This window comes from Aspergillus wentii, assembly GCF_001890725.1.
Source record: "Aspergillus wentii DTO 134E9 unplaced genomic scaffold ASPWEscaffold_1, whole genome shotgun sequence".
NCBI classification, from domain to species: domain Eukaryota; kingdom Fungi; phylum Ascomycota; class Eurotiomycetes; order Eurotiales; family Aspergillaceae; genus Aspergillus; species Aspergillus wentii.
In genome coordinates this window covers 1,689,850-1,702,395 of record NW_024467832.1, presented here as the reverse complement: position 1 = coordinate 1,702,395, position 12,546 = coordinate 1,689,850, and the positions used below count along the sequence as shown (strand labels likewise).

The 12,546-nt window shown below is 49.0% G+C and overlaps 6 protein-coding genes across 6 annotated transcripts; 3 read left to right on the top strand and 3 right to left on the bottom strand.

Annotated features, from left to right (window-relative positions):
- Window positions 1-155: 155 nt before the first annotated feature.
- Window positions 156-1,122, top strand: ASPWEDRAFT_166704 (RraA family protein; the record flags this gene model as incomplete). Its single annotated transcript, XM_040830037.1, has 5 exons — window positions 156-212; window positions 278-353; window positions 422-738; window positions 796-894; window positions 952-1,122. 5 exons carry the CDS (start codon window positions 156-158, stop codon window positions 1,120-1,122), a joined length of 720 nt encoding a protein of 239 aa, XP_040694313.1.
- Window positions 1,123-1,316: 194 nt separating this feature from the next.
- On the bottom strand, window positions 1,317-2,729 carry ASPWEDRAFT_22802 (3-ketoacyl-coA thiolase peroxisomal A precursor; the record flags this gene model as incomplete). The annotated part of the gene is made up of 3 exons (XM_040832387.1): window positions 1,317-2,115; window positions 2,182-2,632; window positions 2,720-2,729. The coding sequence occupies 3 exons, from the start codon at window positions 2,727-2,729 to the stop codon at window positions 1,317-1,319; spliced, it is 1,260 nt and encodes a 419-aa protein (XP_040694312.1).
- An 804-nt stretch (window positions 2,730-3,533) lies between these two features.
- Window positions 3,534-4,907, top strand: ASPWEDRAFT_34067 (uncharacterized protein). Its single transcript, XM_040833921.1, has 4 exons — window positions 3,534-3,770; window positions 3,838-4,144; window positions 4,245-4,306; window positions 4,369-4,907. Exons 1-4 carry the CDS (start codon window positions 3,645-3,647, stop codon window positions 4,465-4,467), a joined length of 594 nt encoding a protein of 197 aa, XP_040694311.1. The 5' UTR covers window positions 3,534-3,644; the 3' UTR covers window positions 4,468-4,907.
- Window positions 4,908-5,138: 231 nt separating this feature from the next.
- ASPWEDRAFT_22800 (uncharacterized protein) lies at window positions 5,139-7,844 on the bottom strand (the record flags this gene model as incomplete). The annotated part of the gene is made up of 3 exons (XM_040832386.1): window positions 5,139-6,087; window positions 6,143-6,738; window positions 6,792-7,844. 3 exons carry the CDS (start codon window positions 7,842-7,844, stop codon window positions 5,139-5,141), a joined length of 2,598 nt encoding a protein of 865 aa, XP_040694310.1.
- A 1,684-nt stretch (window positions 7,845-9,528) lies between these two features.
- Window positions 9,529-11,380, top strand: ASPWEDRAFT_100992 (NRAMP family metal ion transporter; the record flags this gene model as incomplete). Its single annotated transcript, XM_040827346.1, has 3 exons — window positions 9,529-10,173; window positions 10,236-10,507; window positions 10,564-11,380. 3 exons carry the CDS (start codon window positions 9,529-9,531, stop codon window positions 11,378-11,380), a joined length of 1,734 nt encoding a protein of 577 aa, XP_040694309.1.
- Window positions 11,381-11,636: 256 nt separating this feature from the next.
- Window positions 11,637-12,359, bottom strand: ASPWEDRAFT_99794 (putative SNF7 family protein (Cta1); the record flags this gene model as incomplete). The annotated part of the gene is made up of 2 exons (XM_040839690.1): window positions 11,637-12,221; window positions 12,294-12,359. 2 exons carry the CDS (start codon window positions 12,357-12,359, stop codon window positions 11,637-11,639), a joined length of 651 nt encoding a protein of 216 aa, XP_040694308.1.
- Window positions 12,360-12,546: the final 187 nt, after the last annotated feature.

Sequence of the window (12,546 nt, the reverse complement as noted above, 5' to 3'; positions counted from 1 at the left end):
CCAATTCATCCTTCTTTCACTTAAACAATCATCATCTCCTACTGCAATAGATAACAGAGAAACAAATGATCTCTCCTAGACTACTCTCCCGAATCAGATTCTCCTCTGCTCATCTCACCTCACCTCCCCGTTTATCCTTTGAAGCAAGACGCACCATGTCGACCACCATTGAACAGAAGCTGAACACTCTACGAGAATACTCGGCTTGTGATGTATGTAGTTATTCATTTCAATTCACTTTAAATTATATTCAAACACCTTGCTAATGTACTTACAGGTCTCAGACGCCTTGGTCAAGCTCCAAAAGGTACCAGAAGGCACCACAGCACGAGCAGGCTATCTCGCGGACTTGGGTGAGAGTCACTCCAATCCACCATAATCCCAATAGCCCTATCTAACTACTTCATATCATATACAAAAGTCCCCTTTTCCCCCTCTATAGGCCGAACCAGAGACCTCCCCAAAATCGTCGCCCCAGCATCAACATTCAAATTCGTCCCCAAAAATGACCCCGTCCCCGAAACCGCAAACCCAGAAACAAACGGCTTCCCGCCGGGGAAATACTGGGTTGACTGGGCGGAGCCCGGGACGATCGCGGTCCTCGATCAACCTGCTGGACAGCACTGTGCTGTTCTCGGTGGGATTATGGCTGTCCGGATGAAGTATCTGGGTGTTAATGGGGTGGTGGTGAATGGGAGAATGAGGGATTTGGAGGAGATTCAGGATTCACGGCTTTCGGTTTGTTTTGATTTTCATCTTGTTTTTTTTCATTGACTTCTGGCTGATTTGCTTCAGGTCTGGGCTCGTGCGACTACCACCGTCGGTACTGGTGCAGAGGCTAAACCAGGGGCTCGTAATGTTCCTGTGGATATTGGGGGAGTGACTGTGTCGCCGGTAGGATTCGTTTGATGATTCGAGTATATCGTGCACTACTAACTATCTCTTGTTTAGGGAGATATCATTTTCTGTGACCCCTTGGAAGGCGTGGTTGCCATCCCCCGCGATCTACTCGATCAGGTCCTGGAATTGATGCCGAAATTCGTTGCCATGGATGACAAGGTCAAGGAGGCCGTCCTTCAAGGATCGAGTGTTTTTGATGCCTTCAAGAAATTCCGTACTTAGATTTAGCATTTGGTATTGACTTGTTCTGAATTATGTTCGATTAAACATGTAATGACATCAATTTACACAGAACATCATCCTCATTCGTATTTTAAAAGGTATTCAATACACTGGATAGAATCCGAAAAATAGAAACGCTGGAAAACAATAACAAAAATAACCAAAATGGAACCGTGTCACTTTTCCCTTTCCATTTATTCGGCAACCCAGACGGCAGCCATTCCCATACCAGTACCCACGCACATGCTAGAGACACCAATTTTCTTGTTGGTGCGCTTCAGCTCTGTCAAGAGGGTACTGATCTGGCGAGATCCAGTGCAGCCAAGAGGGTGTCCAAAGGCAATGGCACCACCCTTGGGGTTGATCTTCTCCTGGGGGATACCGAGTTCATTGACACACCACACGCACTGGGAAGCGAAAGCCTCGTTGATTTCGTAAATGTCCACGTCATCCTTGGTGATTCCAGCCTTCTCAAGGGCGACTGGGATGGCCTTCCAGGGGCCAACACCCATGAGCAACGGCTTGACACCCACCACACTGGCGGAGACGTACTTGCCAAGGATCTTCTGGCCCAGGCGCTCAGCAGTGGAGCGCTTCATCAACAGAACGGCGGCAGCGCCGTCGGAAATCTGGGAAGCATTACCGGCGTGGATGGAGCCGTCCTTGGCAAAAGCGGGGCGAATCTTGCCGAGGGACTCGGCGGTGATGCCTCGACGGATACCATCGTCCTCCTTGACAGTGATGGTCTTCTCCTCACCGGACTTGGGGTCAGTCCACTTGACCTCCAGGGGAAGAATCTCCTCTTTGAAAAGACCTGCATCCTGGGCCTTGGCGGCCTTCTGGTATGAAGCAGCAGCGAATGCGTCTTGGGCAGCACGGGTGACGTTGCGGTCCTTGGCCATCTGCTCGGAGAGAACACCCATAGGAACCTTGCAGTTGGCAGACTCGGGGTGGCTTTCGAGGAGCTCGGAGAATTCAGTCACAGCACCGGGTCTAGTAAGCGAATCTCGTTAGCATTGGTGTTTCAAAGTTCAATATGAATGGATTCATGCAACATACCCATACTGAGAGGACATGCTCTCAACACCGGCACCGATACCGACATCGATCATGCCGGACTTGATAGCATTGGCAATGTCAACGATTGCCTGGAGACCACTCGAGCACTGTCTGTTCAGGGCCTTGACGGCAGTACCCTCGGAGAAACCAGCGAGAAGAGAGGCAGCACGGAACTCGGTAGCACCACCGCCGGGAGGAAGGACAGAACCAACGGCAATATCCTGGACAGCTAAGGGGTCAATCTTGCTGCGGTCGATAACACCCTTGAAGACACCGGCCAGCAAATCAGCAGCAGCGGTGTCCTTGAAGCCACCCTTGCCGCCCTTGGTGAGGGCTGTGCGGAGAGCACATGTCACGACAATATCATCGGGGTGCTTCTCGGTGATTGCAGAGGCTCCCTTCTTGCCACCAGGGCCGAAGTGGGAGGAGACTTGGGAGAGACGCTGCTGGGCTGTAAAGCAACTATCAGTGCTGATTCTAAGATGGAATTTGGCTGACGATGCTGAATCTGGCCGCAGTCACGAGGTGTCTCACTCACCGGAAGACATGACGTCAATATAAAGACTTATATACTGTATTAAAAGAAAGGGGTTTGAAGATACAGAATCAAACAGAGGAAGGGGTATTGAATATAAAGCAATCAGATCCCACGGGAAGCCTCCTTTATAACCTCGGACAACGTGGAGTAAGCTGGAGATGAGAGACTCGGTGGTGTTGCCTTTTTGTATGGCGCGCCGACAGCCTGTGAAAATGCCGAGGTTGGGCGGTGCAACTGTTGTTCCGGGAGCGGCCAGTCACGGGATCACCGCCGAAACGCAGCATTTCATGTGAAGATTTGGCATCTGAAAGGGCATCACGATCAGCAGATGAGCTTGATTGGTCTGGGATGAATCCAGGTTCTGGGCACAGGGGGATGGCTGCGAGTTTGACGTCAGGATAAATTGTGCCTTGTGATTATGCTTGTCGGTACTGTCGGATCTAACAATGAGTATGATCTACTCCATAAGATTAATAATATCGAATAACTTCATCTGTATGAGGTACTCTGTATCGAGTTCAATAAGAATACTACCTATTCTTTCTAGTATTTGTGAATGTTGGGAAAGAGGCTGATCTATGTTACAGCACAATATATATCAAACGGAGTCAGCCTGGTACCTACTTTCTACATAGTACATACATACCATCACTTCCAGTAGTTAACAAACAATCTAGACTTAATTGAAATCAACCAAACATCTCAACAGCTATTTGTCTAAGATATAAATCCTCCAGAGAAACAACATAGAAATGTGAACAAAACCCCAATAGCGCCGACTTGATCTCGGCGGGCGGAACATCCTAAACCTCAACTCTTTTCTTCTCCGCATTCCGCAACGAAAAAAAGATCTCCAATCATCCACACCCGCAATGTTTCACGCTTCATAAAAACAAACACCACTTTCGAATCATCTTAACTCCTCATGAGTTTGAATACTTTCGTGCGCAGACTGGCAACAGCCGCTGCATCACCAAATCGACTTTGTCAATCCCGCCCTGGTCCTGTCGCATCATGGATTAACCACAGCAGACTCCAAGTCTCCCAAAATGTACTTACTGTCCTTCACACCGATGACTTCCCTTTTACTTGAGCATCATCTAACAACAATTATCCAGATCGCCTCATCTTCGATTCCCCACCGATCATTCTCCCACACCCCTCAAACCGCCTCTTCCCCCTTCCGCCTCAACACCACCAAAACCACAACCCAAGATGCGCCCCCAGAGCTATCCCCCGACGGCGAACCGCTCGAATACTACAGTCCCTATAAACCGAAACGTCAATGGCCTCCAGACATGACCAAGTTGTCCCCTAAACACCAATTCCGACTCGAGCGCAAATACCGTCGACGTGCGGCGCTGAAGTTCGCCAGACCCAAGTGGACTAAGGCGACCAAGTTGGTGCAATGGGGGGTGATTGGATGTAAGTTTCGTTGTTATTATTTTTGGTGCTTTAATGGCTACAAGGCGAGGTTGGTGTTGCTTAAAAGAAAATGCAACTAACGGTTCTTGCTATTTTCTAGTCATCGTGGTATACGCTGTTCTTTTTATGGAATGGGATGAGAGGGGAAGTCCTTTTGACGAGGTGAGTATCTCTCTCAGACTTCTTCTTCCCCTCTATGGAGATGGCTCTAATCCCTGTCTTAGATTCGAAGAACCTTCTTCTCTGGTGTCAAGACAACATTCTCGACTCCCCCGCCGCCAGCCCCAATGAGGAGATCTGATAACGGGGCCCAGGCACAATAAGCCAGAAAGACATGGATAGTCAACGACTGCCAGAACAGTGCGAAACACAAGGAATCACCAATATGTTACATCCAGCGCCCAACACACTACATACACTGTACCATAGATTAGACGAAATGAAATCCTACAGTGAGCCGGTCACGTGTAAAAAACTTGTCTTGATCGGCAGCGTCATTGATCGAAGGGGATAATTTATACTCATCTGTCATCTTGATACGGAATAGAATAACCTGAGTTGCAAGACACCTGTCCAAGAAGATAAAGACACAAGCGAATAAAAGGCAACAAGAAAGGAGGCAAGAAATTTCGTCCAACACGCAATTCGAACAACGTCATGGTTTTTGGCCCCGTTGCTTCATTAAATCGTTTCTCCGTGGCCTTTATCCAGGCGATAGGTAAATGATGCACCGAGAACACCCAAAAAAAAAAAAAAAAAAAAAGATAATCAACGCCATCCAATATCCCGAGACTCCAAAAGGGAAGATGATATGGAAATAACGAAACGGGGGAGTAAAAGGAGATGTAACGCCGATTCATGACCGCATGATTATCGCGGATAGGGAAAATGGGCAGAAAAGAATAAAAGAGACAAAAAACTCAAGGGGCAAGAGAAAGAAAGGAAATTCGTGAAAAAAGAAGCCCTTTGCCCCCTACCAAATGTGTCTGACCTTTCAAAGCCAACTGCCAGCGTCATCCCCTTTCGGTGGTGAGACTCGATTGGGTACATCAATTGCAAGTTCTAGCTTGGGAGGTCTTTCGTCAATAAGTCCCTTTTTGGGACTACCTCCAGCGGCTTTGATAGGTGACTTGGTTGGGGATCCAGGCTCAGGTCGAGGCGGTCCTTCACGGACAAAGGTGTATGGCCATCCGTCTTCAACGGCAGCCGCAACCCATGTTCTTAGACAGTCATGCACGGAGGAGTAGAACTTCTCTTTGCATGTGCGCAGACTGCCACCCATGACCTTTTCGAATCCGGAAGCCCGGAATTCTGTGCGTAGTTTGTTTCGCTCCTCGCTGGATGGTAAACTGGCGATGAGGCCGTTAAGGAGATCCAGATGAGCAGCTAGGTAATTGGTGGCATCCCATTCCACTCCGCCAACATATGGAGCAGCAGGGACTGGAGGCCGCGGAACAGGGAAATGTCGGTTTCTGAAGCTTCGTCTCTCGACGGGAACCTCAGTAAAAGCATCGTCCGATTTCGCGATAGGTATCACGTTGAAGTGATGTAGAAAGATCCAAAACACTTCTTTGGTGACATTGGTAACTTCCTTACACCAGACACGATACGGCCGTGATTGATAGATATTGGCAATAAAGTTCAGAGGCTGGTTCTCTTCTGGGGGAGAGGGATCCCTGAGGTACGACAGAATACGCGTGGCACGACTAGCTGCCACTTCTGTCGAAGGCGCTGTGGTGAGCTGTGTGAACAGTAGGTTGATGATTATACCACGGGTGGTAAACTCGCTCGGTCCTTTTTTCTCCTCGTCAAAAAGCATCTTCAGCAAAGCTGGGAAAAGTTCCGCTTCGATGGCTGTGAGATGTTTTAGTGCAATTGAAGTGGTGCAAAGGGCTTTAAGACAGAGCAGTGTTTCATGCAACAGGGTGTCTTCATGCTCCTCCCTGTTATATTTGTCAGAATATGGCAATTGTTTGGAGAGGCGCCAGGAATACATACCGCCACTCTACCTTCATGATCCTGTAAAGAAGTTGCACTATCTCGTCCATACCGCCATCAGCAATGAAAGTATCAACCCAGCTGACAGTCTCATTTCGTAAGAGAATGCGGAGTTTATGGAGCTTTCCAACTTCCATCATCTCCGGCTTCTGGATCTCCCTGAGATAGTGGACAAAGTCAGAGGGGTCGGCAGCTGTATCAAGACAAGCGGTAGCAGCTAGGGAAGTCATAGAAGTTGAAGGCGTCATGACCTTTGAGAGGCCTACGGGTTGCGACAGATCAGCAGACTTCGGACGCCGATAGAAGGTCCCGCTCTCTGGTCGCTGCTTTTTCGTAGGTGACGAACTGCCCTTGGAAAAGGAGAACCCGCGGCTTCTCGACCGTGATCGGGCCTCCTTCCCATCGTGGGTCTGTTTGTCTTCTTTCTGTTCTTTCCGGCGACCGCGGCGACCTGTACTGTCGTTTGTAGAGACGCTCGCATTGGCGCTGTGAGGTGTACTGTTTTCCGTTCGGTCCTTTTGGATGAAATCTGCCTTGATATTGGTATCTAGTGATCTCATCTTGTCCCTCATATTGTGGGGAATGTTTCTCGCATCCTATAGATGACAGTTAGTTTTGAGTCCCCAATGAATCAAGGGCATTAACTGACCAGAAGTTTTTCGAATTCGCTTTCTAGGTCCTTCGAATTCAGGCGCTTCTGCAGGTCCGCTTCCTGTTCTTTCGCGTTGAATGCTGATATCGCAGCCTGCACGCGAGATGCCCTCTTGGGTGTGGGCGGCTCTGGGTTTTGCTCAACCTCCGAGCGGGATCTCGGCCTCGACATCCTTCGAACTCTGCTCTGCCCCTTGGACGGGCTTTGTGGCGGTTCAGCGGGCGAGTCTTGATCGGATGGGACACGCTGCCTAGGCGCGAGGATATCCTTCATTTTACGGTTTCCAGTAACGATTTCCGATTTAGGACGGGGCTTTGCACCTGGGCGTTTAGAGAGAGAAGGTTGGTGGAAGTCATAGAAGTTCCGTTGCTGGGCCGGACTGTAAGCTGTGGGGGTGTAGAGTGAGACCTCGTCTTGCAAGGTCCTGCGTGCATCTGGAATGTGCAGCCCCCCAGTTTGCTCCTGGAAGGGACGGGTTGCGTATTGAGTCCAGATGGGCGAGCACGGCATATGGTCGGCCAGGTCACTGGGACTTCGGTTCTCCTTGTCCCGCATCTCCTTTGACTCTCCTCCTTTCCGTCCCCGTTGCGACCGCTTCAGAATCGCACTCAGGCTGTTGGCGGATTTAGCCTTTTTAGGTCTCCATTCGGCGGAGTCATCATCGAGAGACTCTTCTGATTTCGAGTCCTTCCGTTCCATGTAGCTCTTCAACGATTTCAAGGACACGGCGCTTTTCGTCTTCTTGTGCAGTCCTTGCTTTGACTGTTTGTTGGACTGCTTTTGAGGAGAGGGAGGACCGTCGGCTGCGTCGCGGTTCGGGGCCCTCTCTGCCAGAGGATGCTGGTATGGAGAAGAGTAGTATTCTTCTACCGGGGTTCTCGACGAAGCGTCGGAAGGTTTGCTTCTGTGCAAAATCTTGGGAGAAATGGCATCGTCGGCAGAGGAGTTCCTCTTATGAGCTTTGGAGGACAGGATGGCTCGGAGAACGGAGGGTTTAGGAGGAACACGGGAAGCATCGTCGAAGATGTTCGGGGCCTGCATACTAGCCATATCTTATCGCCTTTGACCAGAAACTGAATACAAGTTAGCATCGATGATCAGACATTGCGATATGAAACAAAAGAGCAAAGGGGTGATTGAAGGCACGGATAGGCACAGGCCACTTACGGTGAGCTTCTCCACGGCAGCAGCGATGTTAGCAACAGGAGGGGGGATAAGGTGAGAGAAAAAAGATTTCAAAATATCGAGGCGAAAACACAAGAAACAAAAGACAAGAGTGAATTCAAGAAACGCAGAAAAAAAGCAATGCGCAGCCAGAGAGAAGACAAGACATTGAACGATCAACTATGCAGAATGAAGATGGCCGGGGGAAAGAAGTCAATCAGAGAACCAAAGGACACCCGAAGAGAGAAACAAGAACGACAAGAGGGCAGACTGGGGAATTTGAAGACTTTCAGCAAGCCTGAATCAACCAGCGTAATCTGCATCATCCAATAATCCACCAACGCCGTCACGAAACAACTCGAGTCGATCGCAAGAGGCAGCAGAGGGAGTAAACACGGTGCGGGCAACGAGGTTGCTGGGGGCAACGAGCGGGCTCTGCTGCGTTGGCGCAGGTTGACTCAAGTCCGGATGATCGCTGATTGATTGATTGCATGGGCGATGATGAAGATGGCCGTTGGATGATCAGTTTCCGGGTCTTATCGATAGGTCGAGTGTGTGTGTGACGAGAATTGAGGTTGGCTGCATCTCCGTTTCTGGCCTGGGATGCCTTGATGTGATGGTGTTTCCCCTCTTTTCATCCTATCCAGATCAGATGAAATGAGGATTGTCTCCTCTCTATATATTATTATTATTATTATTATTCTCTGACCTCCTTTGTTCAACTACATTATTTTCCGCATCGAGATGATTGTTCTGTATGACATACATAGAGACGATAGTGGATAGATCGAGGATTGCCCCAAGCACCATCACAATGCATTGTTACTTACTACTGTAGATCCAGTCGACCCATTTGTCATTTTTAAATATCTTGATGCATCATGAATTATTTCCCTCGCCATCAATAATTCCCACCTACATGAAAGCCACAGCAATAATCGCCAGTTACTCCAGCGATCATCCAGTGCAACCGCAAGGAGTCTCACAAAACCCTCCGCCGCAGCCGAACGCCAAGGACCATCAAGTCAATAGCCAAGCGAGCCTGCTTTCTTGGTTTTATTTTCTCTTTTCTTTCTTTCTTCCTACAGTATCTTTCAATCTTCCCTTTTCCTCCTTTCCATGGGATCTTGTCTTTGGTTATCCTTTCATCATGGATGAGCGGATGATGATGAAGATGTATGGGGTGGGTGATTCATCCTGCCGTTTGCGACCCCATGGCAGCACCGACGCTTGGCCGCTCATTCTCCGCAGCGTCGTATCATTCCCTCCCTATTTGACCTCCTTGTTTATTGTTCACCTTCGGGATTGTTCGATCAGACTCATATGCTCATTGTGACTTCACTATTATCTTTTACCACGTGCTAGATAATCTGCAGCATTCTCCCGCAGAATACCGATTTCGGTCGGGCAGTTTCGGGCGTTACTCCCCGCAGGGTACTTCGACACGATATTCGGTTTCAAGCAACCCGACGCTGCGTTTAAAACCGGTCACTGCATGCCAACTTGTTCGTAAAATAACCCCGCGATTGCCCAATCCAGCACACAATCGTCTTCAGTCGAATCGGCAACCATGAACTGTCCTTCTCGAACAGATGACACGCTCGAACACCCCGGCTGGAATCAGAATCCGTCAGCGTTGAATGCAGATCTTACTACTCGAAATGATTTCAACGGGATTGCCAACTCCAAAGTACACAGGAAGCATGCCTCAGGAATAGCGGGAACAGTGGGGGATGGGACAATGGATGTACAATCTCAAATACATGGGCAGGATGAAGGCGACATTGAGAACGAGAAGAAGACCCCCGGCGGGGTGATCACTGCCGCCTCTGGGTATGAACAACCCGAGACGGACAGCGGATCACCTCGCCGTCCCTTCAAAGATCTAGTTAGATCTCGTCTTCTTTCTCTAGCTCAGAGCATCGCCAAATTCGGTCGCTTCGTGGGCCCCGGTTTTCTGATCGCTGTGGCGTATATTGACCCGGGAAACTACTCTACCGACGTCGCTGCCGGTGCCGAATTTCGATACGCTTTGCTCTTCATAGTTCTCGTTTCCAATCTCTTCGCCATTTTTCTGCAGTCCTTATGCGTTAAACTTGGTACCGTAACCGGACTGAATCTGGCGGAGAATTGCAGAGAACACCTGCCTAAATGGGTCGTGATTATACTCTACATATTTTCGGAGGCTGCCATTATTGCAACCGATATTGCAGAGGTATGACTCTCTTTCCATAGAATAATTTGCTTTTCAAGGCACTAAAACGAGGGATTACGTAGGTTATCGGCTCAGCAATTGCTCTCAATCTTCTTCTGAACATTCCTCTGGTCGCGGGATGCGCAATTACGCTCGCCGATGTTCTATTTCTCCTCATTTTCTACAGGCCGAATGGCGCCATGTGGGGGCTACGGTTGTTTGAATACTTTGTCATGGCCTTGGTGCTGGGAGTTGTGGTTTGCTTTTGCATTCAACTATCCCTCATTAAAGAACAGTCCATCGGGGCCGTGTTCAAAGGCTATTTACCATCTTCCGCCGTAGTGCAATCTGAAGGGTTTGTGATGAGCCTTCTGCTGTTTGAATGCATTTACTGACATGACCCTTTGATAGTTTGTACCAGAGCTGTGGAATCCTCGGAGCCACTGTAATGCCCCACTCCATGTTCCTCGGAAGTGGTGTTGTGCAGTCACGCCTGAAAGAATTCGACGTGACACAGGGCTACGTGGATGCATCTGTTCCACTAGGAAGCAATGGCGGAGAGGTGGAATATCGACCATCGATCTACGCCATTCGAGACTGCATGAAGTACTCCATCATTGAACTGACGCTTTCCCTCTTTACCTTCGCCCTCTTTGTGAACAGTGCCATTCTCATTGTCGCTGGTGCCTCTTTGTATGGAACCGCCGGAGCCGATGATGCAGATCTCTGGGGTATTTACAACCTCTTGTCTAGCTCAATTGCCCCAGCTGCAGGATTGGTTTTTGCCTTGGCATTGCTGCTCTCCGGTATCTCCGCTGGTATCGTATGTACCATGGCAGGACAAATGGTCAGTGAGGGCATGTTGAACTGGAGCGTCAGGCCCTGGATCAGGAGACTTGTCACCCGATCTATTAGTATAATCCCAAGCATAATTATTGCTGGGGCCGTTGGCAAAGGTGGGCTAAACAAGACTCTAAACGCCAGTCAAGTGGTATTAAGTGTCATACTACCATTCGTTTCTGCACCCTTGATCTGGTTCACATGCTTGAATAAGTACATGACCGTCAAAACGAACAATGTCAACGACAACGATGAGAATCCCCAAGTCGAGGAAGTTAAGATGAGAAACAATATTTTTGTTTCAATCATCGCTGTCCTGGTATGGCTCATCATAGCAGTCATGAATGTGGCCTTGCTTGTTCTGATTGGACTTGGCAAGGCTTCTTGAGTATGCGAAAGAAACACAGCCTCAAGGAAGAAGAAAAGGACGAGACCCCGACGTGGCTTTAAATGATCGAACTACATGGATACCTAGTAAACGCTTTGAAGCCCAACTAAACAACAGCCTGACAACACAATGTCTGACAATCAGACCAGACAAACGGATAGATAGAACTCCATAGTCGATAGAGAATATAGAACACTAGACTTCCCAAACTCCATTGCTTTCGTAACTCAGAATATCATCATAGCTTCATGTATAACTAGCCCAAGCCACCAGCAGGCTCCTTGACCTTGCCTTGTTCCGGAGGCTCATCGATGAACTGAGGCGGCGCCACCTCGTCCTGCAAGAAGCTCGGCATTGCGCTCTCACCCATCGAGCTCTCGAACATTGATTCCTCTCCTAGTGCCTCAAGTTCGGCATCCAGTTCCGCCTCATCCACATCCTCAGGGACATCGTAGGAGCGGGAGATGCTTTCCTGAATCTCATTACCCATGTCCATCAGATCTGCCATCTCGTCCTGCATGCGTTCGATCTGATCCACATCGATTTTGCCATACTGCTTCTTCAAGGTCTTCGTGGTCGTTTTCATCGCATCGACTGTCGTCATCGTATTCTTGAGATTATCCTGCATCATCCCAGCCTGCTCCATATTCCACGATTGCTGCGATAGCTGATCCCGCTGCGACTCGTATTGCTTCCGACGCTGTAGCACCTTGAGGGCCTTCTGTCGAAGGGCATTCTTGCCTGGTCCGTCGCGCATCTTGGCGATTTTGGTTTGATATGTGGAGAGTTCCGAATTCAGGGCAGCGAGCTTGACGTCGATGCTTGAGATGCGGTTGTCTACCTGTTTTGCCAAACATTCGGAGTTAAACCATGGGGGGTTTCATGAGGGAGAGGGGTCATAATAAACACATACATTTGAGATGGCACCGTCAAGGGTTGGCTTTGGAGCCGCATTCTTTGTACCGAATAGTCGATTCATCTTTTTGATTAGGATGGAACTTCGAAAGGAGCTGCGAGGTTGAATCAAGAACGGAGCTGTAGGTAGAGTTGGGGGCCTTGTCGGGTGGCCACGGTCTTGGAGGCTAAGAGGCGGGACTAAACAGTGCCAAACTATTTTCCAAGTGACTAGGTTATTATTTTAACTAAGAAATTATAAGTAAACTAGA